The sequence below is a fragment of the Melopsittacus undulatus genome, chromosome 9, assembly GCF_012275295.1.
Source record: "Melopsittacus undulatus isolate bMelUnd1 chromosome 9, bMelUnd1.mat.Z, whole genome shotgun sequence".
NCBI lineage: Eukaryota > Metazoa > Chordata > Aves > Psittaciformes > Psittaculidae > Melopsittacus > Melopsittacus undulatus.
The window spans coordinates 74344-89383 of NC_047535.1; the positions used below are offsets into that span (position 1 = coordinate 74344).

Below are 15040 nucleotides of genomic sequence, written 5' to 3' on the forward strand. Positions count from 1 at the left end.
TAGAGAATTAAATTATAAAAGCAGTACTACCATCACTGTAACCTATAATTAGCACACAGGTGGTCACAGCCTGAGTAAGAACAGGACTGTTCAAACATCCAAAGCTTTAGATAAGGTTAAATATTAGGTCACTGATCTGGCTGATCTACAGACTGGGGATTGTATCCTAAAAGATAACTGCAACACTGAAAAATGTGTGATGAGTACAGCAGACACAATTAATTCAAAGTTGAAAACTGTAAGACCTAATGTTATTGTGGGATGTATACAAAGGGGAACAGTACAGCCAGGCACTACAATTATTCATATATTAGGACACTGATGAGACTAACCTTGTCACTGTCTTCTGCATTTTTTCAAACTGGAGAGCAGCAACAGGATAGGAAAGAAGTTTTTTATTAGCTAAGATAATACTTCACAATGAGAAGCATGAGCAATGCAGCACAATCAGTTTGTCGAAAAAAAGTCTGAGAGGTAGCTTGGTGCTCCTTTGGCAGCAGACTGCAACCAGATGACTGAAACTGTCATCATCAGCATCAGCCTGCTTCACCTTTTCTGACAAACAGCTAACTATTCTATGATTCTATTCTATGATTCTATTCTATGATTCTATTCTATGATTCTATTCTATGATTCTATTCTATGATTCTATTCTATGATTCTATTCTATGATTCTATTCTATGATTCTATTCTATGATTCTATTCTATGATTCTCTCTGACCTTAATGGGGCAATAATAAATGATTATTTCTTCACAGTAATTTAGAAAAGCAGTATTATACAGATAAAATTTAATTTGCATTTTGGGGATACTTTTGCACAGCTTACTCGTATCTCAAATACGTAACACCGTAGAAGTACACAACATACCAGATGCAATCAAATTCACCACAGCTAGTGTTTCATCTCTCCTGAGAAGGCAGTAAACTACATTTCTAATTATAGAGACAGGTAGTTGTTAGTAAAAATTTAGCTCAACTGCCACTAATCCTCAAATAACCTTTTCTAGTAACAGAAGTTGAAATCAGCTGTAACAATTCCCATGTCTACACCCAAGATCATCTAGAAAATGAGTGCAGAACAAATATAGCATAAAGTCCTCAAATTGTTAATTCATCTTGAATTTCTGTTTGATGTTTTATCCAAAGACTCCCTGATGCTGTTCTCCTATTTTTGGACTCTGTAGCAGTTATGCTTACAGCCTCATTGTTGAAAGAATACTCACAATTCAACAGATGTTTAACAAAAAGCTTGATTTCATGGCTGTTGCATTGGTCACTCAGATTGCTTTCAGTATATGCATTCCTCTCTGGATAGCAGGAAAACGTGAAGTTTATTTCAGAAGGGAAAATCCTCAGTTACATGCCATAACTTATCAGAAAGTACCTACAATCAGCCACCATTACAGTTCCCAGATCTCAGTTTTACTCATTTTTTCCATGGAAATGCAAACAACTACTCAGCTTTAAGACCCATCCTCTTCACCCAGAAAAGCCTTTTCCTCACACTTGGCTTCTCTACAGCTCCAAGCATCAGAGGTGGTACCTTTGAAAAGCTAAAAAAAGCAAGAAAAATGTGCCAGGAAGCTTCTCAAAGAGGTTGCAACAGTAACTAATCACAGAAACAGGTCAGCAACCAGATGCCTCCAACAGACTAAGCAGGGGATGCTTCAGAACAGCCTGGAAGGAGCAGGAGGAAAGAAGGGCAACTACGCATTTCTCAAACTAGCACTCACAAAACAACAGTTGTATGCTCCTGCTGACAGCCCTCCAAGAACAGGGACTGTTTTCTGCAGCAAACAGGCAACACACAAGGTTCTTCCAGCTTCTGCTGACTTCTCGTTCTCTAGTCTTTCCCAACCCCAAAACTAGAATAAATTTACAAAATACCATCTCACAGAGTGTTTCAGAAAATGTACATGACAATTGTAGCTGCTGCCCTGAATGGCCACATTACAAAGGCTCTGTGTGCAGAAACTTTCAATCAGCAAATGAGTATTTTGTTGGAATGGCTGAAACAAACTTTACACAGAAAGAACTGGACCACAGCACTACTGAATAAAGTAGCTCCTTGAAATGGGACACTGCAACACTACATGGCAGGACTGCAGAGGGAGAAAAACATGCACACACACAAAGAGTAGACACCCTGCAGAAATCAAGAATGATCCTTTCATATTCCAGGGAAGCACCTAAAACACTATTTGGAAAGGTATATAAAAATTACATTTCCAAGCCTAAAGTTTAACATACTCTTTGTGGGTTCTATTCGCTATCCTAAAAAGCTGTGAGAAGTCAGAAGACTGATTCATAGAATCATAGAATAGAATCATAGAATAGTTAGGGCTGGAAAGGACCTCAAGATCATCTGGTTCCAACCCCCCTGCCATGGGCAGGGACACCTCACACTAGACCATACCACCCAAGGCTTCATCCAACCTGGTCTTGAACACTGCCAGGGATGGAGCATTCACTACCTCCCTGGGCAACCCATTCCAGTACCTCAGCACCCTCACAGGAAAGAATTTCTTCCTTATATCCAGTCTAAACCTCTGCTGTTTAAGTTTCAACCCATTACCCCTTGTCCTATCACTACAGTCACTGACTAAGTGGACATGATAGCTGGTCTGACTGCCTGGTTTATCCACAGAATCACAGAACAGCCCAAGTTGAGAGGGATCTTCAAAGATCTGGTCTAATGTTCTGTGGAAAAGAGAGACTTGTCCAGTCGTGACTTGAAAACCTCCAGTAACAGGGACCCTACCACATCCCTGTGAAGGTTGTTACAGTGGTTGATTGTTCTCACTGAAAAAAGTTTGTTATTGTATCAAGATGAAGCTTCTCCCAGTGCAACTTGCTCTGGTTGCCCCTTGTCCTCTCCATAGGGACCCTTGTGGAGAGAGAGCCTCTGTCCTCTTTGTAACCACCCTTTAAGCACTGGAAAACTGCTGACATCCCCATGGGCCTTCTCGAGTGAGAAATGACCCAACTCCCTCAGTGTTTTCCTCACAAGGGCAGGTTCTCCAGCAGTTTGATCATCTTCACGGCCCTTCTTTGGACCCTCTGTTCACATTTGAGTAAGTCACAGTTAACCACCAAGCACCAGATGATTCACACCCATGTTTTCTCCTACCTTGTCTTTGAGCTCCTGGTCATCTAACTTGGGAAAATAGGAATACTGTTTATGAAAAGACTATAAGGTACAGAAAATAAATACAACCAGAAGAACACGTTAAGGGAGTAAGGAACTGAGTCAAAGTACAGAAAACAAACTAGTTCAAGTTTTGACAGGAGTTTGATATAAACAATTTACAAATTTTATGTCATGAAGGAACAGGAGCATAAAAGGCATCAACTCAGGACACACGTCACAGATGGCAGGGGCAACATGGCATAAGAGTTCCCAAGTAAGATATAAATCAAAACACCCCATACTTCGCTTCTACAAGGCAAAGGTTGCTCAAGCCCTCCTACTCCACATGAAAACTTCAGACACTCTCATGGACCTCATATTTAGTACTTCAGATCTAGTGCACTTCAGATCTGGTGTAAGTAATGCTTTTGAAGTGGTAAAATTATACAAAGGAAGTTGCTAATTGGCGCCTAGTTTAGCCTGGAAAGCACCAGCTTTTCAACAGACTCCAATATTAAGAGACTTTGTACCACACTTTCCTGTCTAATATGAGATACATACAGTGTTTTGTGACTTAGACTAACATATTTCCTCAGGTTATTTTTTACAACTAGGAATGAAAATACTCTCCTAAAGGGATTAAAAATCAAGCTGGTCCCCTACCTCCATGATCAAACCTTTTTCCTATTCCAAGTGAGACAAGAGCCCTCTGTAATGTCACTTGCATACCTTAGATCATTACAAGCAAAGACCCTTGAGGGGATACAGAGCTACTCAAACCATGATGAGTCCAAATGCAGCAACAGGGTTCAGAATATCCTCCCAAGAGCCTTACTGAGCCAATAAAAAAAAAACCACCCACTTTGTTCAATCTCAGAAGACCTAAGATGAAAGTAGAAGGGACATGTAAACAAATATTTCCTGCCTTATGGAAGGACATAGAGGCACTGAGCTCTGTTTAAGCATCTCCATAAAATAAGATACATATCTCATAGTTAGAACACAAGTTGTCTCAATGTACTCATACCTGTTTCAACAGGTTCCTAAATGGGTGCTAATATAACTTCAAAGCTAGGGCAATTTACATACAATAACACTCCCTCTTAGTGAGGTATTGCCTAATCATTTGTTAGGCCAGAGGAGAAAGCAATGCTTCCAAAAAGCATCACACAGTACCTTTTATGTTTAAAAGCTCACATACTCTTACTAAAAAATGTCCCCAGCCTCCATCCCAAGGACACAAACACATGGTTTTTACCAGGTCTGCAAACTGGCTATAAGCGAATATTTAATCACTCTTATACAGTACCAATATAAATACAGACTATTTGCAAGAGCAGGAGTCTCAGCTAGACAAAGAGAATAAGAATCAACAGCTAGAAGCTGAAGCAGGAAAAACGCTTACTGGGAAATGCAGATAAATTTTAATCTGCTGGGATGATACATCTAGCTATTGCCTGTCCCCTCACTACCTGGAGCCTAAAAAAACACCAAAAAAAAACCCTCAACATCAGATACCTTTATGGTCTAACTCCATCAGATGTCAGCGCTGATTCAAAAGTCACAAAGAGAAGTTGTCTAGTCTGGGTTCAAAACAATTAAAAAGAAGGAAACATTAAAAAAAAAAGCTGTCACTGCATGTGCTGCTGCTGTAGACTTTTTTTAATACTTGTGTCTGAGGAAAGACTAAAAAAGTTTCTCTGTTCTTTCAGTAGTCTGGAAGACAAGTGACAGTTTTGTCCACATGAAAATAAATAGAAAATTTGCACCTGACCTACAAAAGCAAAAAAAAAAAAAACAAAAAAAAAAAACAAAAAAAACCTGCACCAGTAAAGACACAAAAATGTTCCTATGTTTCAGATTCTGTCAGTTAATCGGCTAACTTCACAATTCCTGGATGTCTACAAGGACATCATGTACCTGCCCCTGTGTTGAAAAGGGCTTTTATTTTAGCAGAGAGTAGCTTGTTTCAAAGGATTTCTGACATGCAATAAACAACATCATCTTCCTCAAGCAGTAGAGGCTGTAATAACATGCTATTTGTGCAGCTGCTGCAACAGGAACACGTGACGAGTATCTGGTAGACAATAGAAAAACTGTAAGAAGGAGAGGGCAGAAACTCTGTCAAACTGAGTTTCAGTGATCACAGTGTAAGCACCAGTCAGAAGCTGGCAACAGGACAGGGAACACTGCTGACAGACAGGGAACACTGCTGACACTCAACTCCTAACTGGTCATTTTTGTAGCGCATCATGAAAAGACTTTCAGGATGCCAAGCACCCAGAACAAGACAACCTCAAGAAAGAAAACAAAGTTTCCCTTTCCCTAATTCCCCACCAGATTTGCTCATGCTCAGGGTCACTAAATAACTGTGTAACATACCACTGGCTTTCCCCCATCTTGTCTAGTGCCTTGTACTGACACCAAGAATTTCAAACATTGATGTCGTTGCCTGACAACTCATCCTACAGAAACACGACTCACAAAAGTAGACCAAGAAACACTAATAGGTGTCCAGACTAAAGGAAGACACCAACAATACTTACTTAGAATTCCACTCTTCGAAGAACATATTTGGTTATTTCAAAATTACCAAAAAGCAAAGGATTAGTAGGTAACACAGGCCAAATTTTTCCCAAAGACTGATGTACCCCCCCTGGCAAGATGCGGCTGAACCAAAGACCATACTAATATTTTGACACTGAAGTGTGGAACTTAATTATCACATATGCAGCAATCTTTTTCAAGGCACAGTGTACCATTCTGTTGCCCAAGCTAATTGCCTTGATCACTTACCGTTAGTAACTAAATAAGCTTAAATACCTGGAAGGTATAGCATCACTGAAGTTATCATACCTCAAAACTAAATTGATTTCTTGCAAATAAGGGTTGTAAGAAACACTCCACAGTACCAGATAGTCAAGAACTGCTATGTGACAGCTACTTGCTTTGGTTATTTTGGGCTGCTGTCTTTTTGCATTACATACAATAATCCTTCAGAAACCACCAACCACACAGCAAAAACCTGGTCTCTGAATCGTACTCTGTGCAAATAGCTACATCTCTCCTCATAGCCTGTCTTTCATTACTATTTGCAGTGACTCATAGAAAAAGCATTCAGAGCAAGGAAAAGATGGTGGTATCCCCCACCGTCCTCCATCCTCTGTCAACCCACTTCTCAGGAAAATAGAGTTCTGAATGTGCATTCCAAGACACTTCCAGCCCAGACAGCCACTCCCTGCCAGCAGCATGAAGTCATCAATGGAACAACAGAGGGACTGTGAAGAAGCACCTCCTCAAGTCCAAACAGGAGCTAACAGGAAGCTCTCTATGAAGTGGGGAGAGTTAAACAGGAACTACTGCAACTTACAGTTGTTGACACTAAAACAAGACAGCTATTGATAAAAAAAAATATATATATCTGAAATATTCATTGATTACAATCTAACATGGGACTTGCATTGTATCTGACAAGAAGAAACCAAACAACAACTAAACACACACACACAAACAAAACAAACAAAAAAAACCACCACAGAAATAAGAAAAAAGCCTGGATTAGCCTGTAATAAAAAGAGGAACCCTGCTTATGCCACATAAATTCTGCTATGTCAACTAGTGACCTTCTGACCCACTGACCTAATCTGGAATGGTCACTTTGGGTAGAAGCTGACAAGAAGCATCAGAAATTAAGTTGGGAAATAAAAACAGTATTTCCAAAAAGGAGTCATATATTTGAAATGAAACATGGGCAAACCAGACAGACATCATTCAGAAGTCTCAAACTGCCTCCCAACTAAGCCTGAAGACCTCATCAAGAAGAGGAACATAGGTTCTGAATTACAGGCTAAATTATCACAGGTGTTTTCTAAAAATAACCAATTCCATCATTAAATCTTTTCCAGCAATTCTTAAAGAAGGGACCATTTATGATCTGAAGTATTAAACACAGACTACAGATTAAATATAAATATATGCAGTCTGACCTGCATAAAGCAAAATAGCTTTCATGTATCATAACTTCAGAATGTGTTTCATGCCTAATCTGTAAATAGTTCAAGATCTACTATCTTTTCTTGTGCTGTTGTTTGCACAGTTGCAACAATTTCCTGTGCTTCTGAGGTAATACAATTAATTGCTCATAATTACTGAAAGACACTGCCTTGTAGCTGGGGCACATGCACTCCAGACATTAAAATGGGAATGCAAACAGAAGCATCTTTAAAAGCTAAAAGGAACCCTATCCCACGAAGTCAAGTTTGCCTTAACCTAAGGAGGGGAAGGAAGGGAAAAAAGAATGAGCTCAGAGATAAATTCAAAATAATCCTCACTTTTTCTCTGAGGGACTCCAGAGTTACACTGCTGTTCTTGCTACCCTGAGATTCACACCACCAGAACTATTGCACTCTGAGCTCCATTCACAGACTGCTTCATCCTCAGAATCCTGCAAGAGGCAGCATACTAACTCGACAGTTTCCAAACCCATACGAAATTTGCCTGTATCTAATTAGCAGATGAATCTAAGCAGGACCTAAATAAGATACTCTGCACATTACTTATTTACCTGCAGCACACTGAAAACTACCAAAAAAGTGAGAAAGCCTATTGCTGCTTTTCTCAAACCACATTACTGCTACCTACCTCTAATCACAGCCCTGTTCTTAAACAGAGGCTTGTAAGACACATTTTAACTAAACTATCTCACTTTTCTCAAGTGGAGTTAAGAGAATGGAACCAACTCTATTGATCACCTTTCTGAAAAATCTCTGTATTAAGAGTAAATCTGAGTGAAAGAGTAACAGTTATGTTTCCTTCATAAACATATTTAAGCTGTAGTGTACTATTTAAAATACTTAATCTTCAAATTACAGCTCCTTCAGCAACTGATACCTATACCTTTACAAAAACAGCAGGGAACCAGCATTACAAAGTTACTCACATAATAAGCTTTATAGAGCTTCCCATCTAGCTCTAACTTTAGATGTGCTCATCTGTCCAAAAAGTGGTGTCCTTTATAATTCTTCCTCTTCATTCTTCTGGGTACCCTACACTTCTGAAGATAAAGAAACCTGTTTAAGCAGATCTTGGGTGACTATGTCAGATTCCAAGAGACAATAATACCCAAACACTTTCAAACTAAAAATGGGAAACCCAAAAAGATGAAGACCAGATTTTTTTCTTTAAACATTAGAACTCTTCAAGAAAACAAAGTTTAACTGAGAAACACACAAATCACCCCAGTAAAAAAAAAAAATTGCTCCCCACTTTAAAGAGAGAAGCATGCATGAGGGAGAGGGGAATATAATTCTTACAGAAAAGCAATGAATGAGAAAGACCCTTCAGGCTTTACCGCAGAGGCAAAAAGTATTAATTCCGCTTAGTGGTATCAGTTTACACTAAGCCATCTTCCGATCTGCCAGAAAGGGATTACCACTAAACCACAGGCAGTACACTTCAATCCTGAACATATTAAAACAGCAATAAAGAGCAAGCATCATCCTTTTCTTGCTCATCAGGTTAATATCTTCTACAAGAAACCCCAAAAAGGAGAAAACAAAAACATTCCATCCTGATGCATACAGGAAATGACACATTGCTCAGGCACAATGGAAGTTAGTTATTGGAAGCCACATAATCTGGGCACTAAAATGCTTAAACCATGCTCAGGAATAACCTAGAATGAAATTTTTTTCTACTATCCCAGGGGAAAAGCACGGTATCATCACCCAGCAAGCCAGATAAGGAAACGAGAGCCAATAATATTTTAGTTTCCAAAATGGAGGAACCTAAAATACTCCATAGTGAAAAACAAAGCTTTAAAAAAGCCTTTGCCAAACTGGTGCTAATTTCATCACAAAAAATGCCACAATGCCACAACAAGGGGCATTTCCCACATAGGAAAAAAGCCATCACAAAACACAGATGAAGAGTATCAGCCCAAGCTATAGATAACAGCTAAGTAGTTCTTACAGTTTTATCTGAGCTGCCATATCTTTTCTGTATAGACTACTGTGATTTGGAGACAGGAAAAAAAAACCCAAACAAACAAAACCCACCAAAATCAAACAACCAAACACAAAACACCAAACTTGAAGTATTAAAAAACATCAACTCATAAAGCCATTTCTATTCAAGAAAGACGCATCTGGTTCAAGCATAGTACAGGAATCCTCTTATTACCAATTTTCAATTTAGCTCAAATATTCAGGTCAATGTCATTCATAATCTTGAGCAACTTAGTTGCACTCTGCCTCCCTTTCTCCAACTAAGCAAGAAAACCCTGTTTCACAAGACTGTTGCACATTGGTCACCAAAGTCAAACACCGCTAAATAACAACAGTACAGCAGTGTCAGCCAAAGGAAAAAAAAATAAAAGCATAGAAGACAAGCTGGAATGCCATTAAATAAGTTATTGTTACCCCTTTGATGTATGCTCCTTAGCAGACACATACTCCAAATAACTTCATGAAATACCCATGTGCTGTTCCAGTTCAGAAATCCAGACTCTTCTGGATTTTTCATTTCAGTACAAAACAAAGTGGTAGCCAATGTTCATCTTGCTGCCTTCTTTTAACATTTATAAAAAAATAAAAATATATAAAATATCAACAAAATTCTGCTTCTAGATCCTTTATCTGTTTCTTGATTGAAGCAACAGCATGCCTCTGATAATGCTGATACAATGCAAATCAGCATTTTATTATTCACATTATTATATTCTATGATTCTATGTTAGGTCTTCTCCTTACAAACACATCTTCCAATCTGAAAATCTCTCACTGTGAAGAAAGATTATAAACTCTCTTTATCCATACCCATACCTCTGAGGCACTGTAATTAATAACACAAGCAAACTTAACTAACTCACACATTATGGCTCACGTTGCTGGCAGGGAAATCAAGTACAGAAAATGTCAGACAAAGGACATAAATTGCAAATATAATGATCTCCTGCAGTTCCGGCTAAGTCGTTTTTGTTAAATAAGCTCCTTTGCAAGAACGCAGCTGAGCCCTCTTTTAGAATGCATTAGTAATAATAATCATAATGGGGGTGGGGAAGAATCAAAGGACATTTTACAAAAAGACAGGTCAGTGGAAAAAAAAACAAATCATTGGGAGTAGACCATGAACTCAAGACCATGAACCCAAGTCTTTATGCTCTCACTTGTATTTCTTAATTGCTAAACTACAGATTCTGCTCCCCTTCTTCTGGCCATTTAATCTTTAACTCTTACGTGAAGTGCCTTGGCTTCAGCTACAGAGTCGGGAATTCCCAATCACATAGGTATAAGCATCCTATAGGCCCCTAAGCAACCCCCACCATGGGTTGAGGGTTGAAAAATGGGTACTTGAAGCTCTCCAAAGGTTAACAAGTTCTCTGACTACCAAGGTGGATTGGAGGAAGGCTGTAACACCACTGTTTGCATTTTGAGTGACACAGCTGTTACTTTGTTCTTCACAAAACATACCGGCAACTCCTAGGCATTATTTGAAGCATCTGAAGGCTTGTCCTCAGACAAAATAGTAAAAACATCTTGTTTCTGACAAGGTGCAGCAAAATCAAATGCACAGCTGCTCAGCCTCAATAATACCAAGGCAATACTCAGAAGCAGAGACAAGATGGCTAAGAAACTTTAGAGTCAAAAACAATTTATCTAAAGACTAAGTCCTCATGATTAAACAAGAGCTTAATGAAAGTATTAAAGCTGTCACTGCATTAAGTGGCTTTTGCCTGATTTTTTTCCAAATCTGGACATGAAATTGAATAGATAACAAGCACCTTGGAAAATATTTTCTGTGAGGCCAACGATTCAAAGAGTCCACATTTGATGGATCTGGGGTTTCTTCAAGCATTGTCAGTGACTGCAGCAAAACTCATCTCTCCCTGTCATGCAGCATTTGCTCCTGAAAATCTCTGATTCAAACGGAAGGAGCTATTTTAACATATAGTCAAACCTCTCTCACTACGCCAATCTTCATCCAAATCCTCACAGACAGAAAATTATTATCTGCTAGTAACTACACAGTCTCTGTGAACCTAAAGTAGTGACAATTGTTATGAAGCACCTAAAAATACTACAACATAAACCAAGTGCTCCCTGCCCCTTCAAAAATATAATGAACACTTTTGGTAAGGCAGCATAAACTATTCAAACCTTGGAATGAAGTCTTTCATTATACTCTGCCAGTAGTAAACTTGCAGAAACCCAGAACTTCCTCCCCAACAAAATCACTACAGTGTAACACATCCGTCTTCCTGGGGAAAACTTATACATATTTATGCAAAGTTCACCACCCAGCCAGTGGAAGAGGAAGTTTTCTGGCTCTTCCTATCATCATCTGAAGGAAAGAGGCAGACTGAATTATTCAGTGACCCATGACGAAACATGCTGTCAACTGTTCAGAACATGGTTTTATGCATGCTCTACTTTCCTGCTGATCCAGAACTTATTTTCTGTGGCATACACACTGGCTAGTTTGCCAACACCAGCCTTACTTCCAAAAATGGAGGGGGCAGGGGCAGTCACCAGTACAAGCATTACCTCATCTCCTTCTCTTTAATCTCATTCTTGAAAACCTGACTTTCGTCTCAATCGCAGCTTAAGAAAAAAAAAGAAAAATAAGTCTTATTAAATTTAAATTGAAAAAAATACAAAGGCCTGAAAAGACCCAACTGTCATGAAGAAAAGCAGCCAACAAACTGATCTGTCTCATGCTTATTATTCAGGTACAGCTTAAAGGATTGAATGTTTGCAGAAAGATTTAAAAAATACCAACAGTAAGATTTCATGCATTCATTTTTAATATTAGCTCTTTTTCCTTTAATAGCTGTGTTCTGATCATACTTTCCTTAACTGTCTGAATGAAGAAATACAGCGTGCTTACACTCTTATTATACATAGAGATAACACAAAAGTTGCACACATGCTGCAGGACAGGAATAAGATCAAAATTACTTCAACATCTAAAGCAAAGATCAAGAAAAACAAAATTTCACTGGATCACATAAAAGAACCTAGAAAAAGATGATAGATGGTATAAACACAAGATGAGGAACACATTTCAAGTAAGGCACCTTCAAGTAAAAGGGTAACAGGTAACAAAGCAGCAACATCATACCATTATGAAAATGTAGATACCATGCCATAATGTACAGTAGTAACATATCTCTCAGGGTACAAATCCTTGTACTCTTATAAGTATGCATATTAATATTCTTGATGGAAAACTCCATTTCAGCAATGCACTTCCAGAAAGACACTGACTGAGTAAAGTCAGAACAATCCAGGGAAAAGTACTACAGACCCATTGAATAGGACCCACAGACAAATACACAAGAATTGTGTTTTAAGTCTGAAAGATAAGTGTAAAGGAAAGACACTGTTACAATTTCAATTTGTAAAAAGCTGCAGTTAAGAGGAGGAGAATAACCTTTTCTCCATGTCCACTGATAAGTAGGTGAGGTAATACTGCACCAAGACTTACAGAAGTCAGACACAGGGAGAACCCATCCAGTGCTAGGAACACTGGAGCACTAAAGCTATGGAGTCCTTGTCACAAAGCACATGTGAAATAAGTATATTGGGGGTTGGTTGTTTTGGAGTTTGCTCATTTGTTAAAATGAACCTATACAGCCACTAAGAAACACAGACAAGAGGTAAACTGTATCCAAATTATTCCCCTTACCAAATACCACAATTTCTTTTAAAGCATGAGCAGTTCCAAGCCACTTATTCTTACCTCTTTGCTTCCTCCAGGTGACAAAGGTACTCATAGGCTACATTCTGGCGTCGCCTTTCATCCATTTCCTCTGCTGTCAATCTCTCATTATCCAAGACAGCTGCAAATAGCCAAAAGACATCCTCAAGTGGTTGAAGACTGAACATAACTGAACAGGCACACCAAAAATCAGATACAACCTTTCCCACAGAAATTCAGCGCAAGTTCTATTTCTTTTCAGGGAAATTAAGGACCAAATGTATCTGTTCTTTAGAAGCAGCAGGAAAGCCCCAGTTTCCCTATCCTTCCTTGTCACATAAACTTGCTATCTTCCCTCTTTCTGATTTCTCAATTTGACTGTGATGCAATTTCTTCCATCTTCCAACTGCTTAGAAACAGTCCTTTATTTTTTTATTTTCTTCTAGCTTTGCCTTTCTCTTCCCCAAAAGCGCATCAGTGACCTCATATTCCTCCATCTGTCCTCCAAATTTGGCAGTCAAAGATTAAGGAAGGTTGACTGTATATTCACATCATATAACCCCTTCTATATCTTTATAGTCCATTTCTAGAAAATGTGTAAATGCTACTCACAATCCTCATCTGGGACAGCCTCACTCAGATCCACAACCTGTGTCATCTTCAGATCAAGCTAAGGATTCACCTAGGTGTATGTGCCTAAACCTGCAGGTGCTGTGTTTAAGGCCTCACTGATAGTCTGCTCTCCCCACTCTTACAGCTAAATACCTCATGCATTTTCTCATAGAAAAAAAAAAAAAGAAAAAAAGAAAAGGCCAAACCAACTTTTTTACATTTTATGGATCAGCTTGCCAAACAGGAAGTGTCCCATGCCATTATTAATCAAAGCTTAGCTTAAAATGCCTTCAACAAATACATGCAAGAGATGAGGCATCAACTACAGCATTTAGGATCAAACAAGATTTTGCTTCAAACTGTAAAGGGTCTCTTACAAACCAGACTGAAGTACCACAAAGTATTTTTCCGATTATTCCAGCCCGCCCCCAAAGCTCTAAGAGCTGAAAACGGACTCAAACCGCCTACCATGAAGGAAAAAAATCCCTCCCAGCTCAATCTCCCTTCTAACGTTAAGACGAGGGCCCCTGGCGCAGCCCAGCCCGGCCAGGCCGACCGGCGCTCACGTCTCACCAGCAGCGCCACGGCTTCCCCGCCTTCGCTCATTGCTGACATGATGTCGCAACACAAGCGAGCATCCCTCTGGCACAGCTCGCTCTGAGGCATCCCCCTCCGCACAGAGCACACGAGGGAGCGGAGGGCTCCGCTCACAACGGGCATCAGGCGCCGCGGCAGGCACGGACCGCGGCGGCCCCGCGGAGCCACCGCCCGCGGCGGACATCTTGGGCGAGGCTCGGGGCCCGCCCGCGGGAAGCGACGGCGGGACCGCAAGAGGACGCCCCTCACTGCCCTGCTCTCCTCTCCTCTCCTCTCCCCCCTCCGCCTTCTTCCATCGCCCGTCTCCAACACGCGGGAGGGGAGCCCACCCCGCGGGAGGCCCCGCGGCCCGCACCCCAGAGCCGAGGCCCCGCGGCTGCCCCCGGCGCCTGCCGCGCCCTGGGCTCAGTTCCCAGCACCGGCTCCTGGAAGGGACTGACAGCGCGGGCCAGACAAGTGGCTGCTCGGCAGACCCCACGCGCCCTAATACTCACAGCCATAATGAGGCCGGGCCATGGCCAGCCCATCCACCTCCTCCGCCGCAGCCGCCATGGTGCTACTTTGAGCCCGGGTGGACGGGAACTGGGCGCGGCTGTTCCTCTTCCTGCCGCACCGGGTGTGGCGGGGGAGGAGTCGCCGCTCACGCTCTCTCCCTCTCCCCGCCCCAGCCGCCTCTGTCCGCGGCCGGTGCGGGCCGGTCTCAGCCCCAGGCCTAGTTCGGCTCCGTCCCACAGGCCTTAGCCCCGCCGTGCCTCACACTACATCCCGATGTACCTTCTCTGGCCCCAAGGCCCTGGCCACCCTTAGCTCCGACGTTTCCTGTCAGACCCATTCATAACACCTAGCTAAGCTCTGACCTCAGCTCTACCAGCCCTGCTACATAGGATACAGCCCAGGTCAACCCCGTCATGACCCTACATCCACTCTCTCAACCCTTCCAGGCTCCTGACACACACAGCCCCAGCAGCACAGCCATAGTGCACAACACAGACACGTCAA

At 41.0% G+C, this 15040-nt stretch overlaps 1 protein-coding gene across 1 annotated transcript in view; it reads right to left on the reverse strand.

Moving 5' to 3' along the window:
• Positions 1–14637, reverse strand: part of LOC101881109 (ras GTPase-activating-like protein IQGAP1) — a 60240-nt gene extending 45603 nt beyond the window's left edge. The window contains exons 1-2 of the mRNA XM_005140611.3: positions 14536–14637; positions 12875–12974 (exon numbers count right to left, since the gene is read on the reverse strand). Coding sequence (XP_005140668.1) covers positions 12875–12974; positions 14536–14593 — 158 coding nt within the window. The 5' untranslated portion in view covers positions 14594–14637. The remainder of the gene's footprint in view (positions 1–12874; positions 12975–14535) is intronic.
• Positions 14638–15040: the final 403 nt, after the last annotated feature.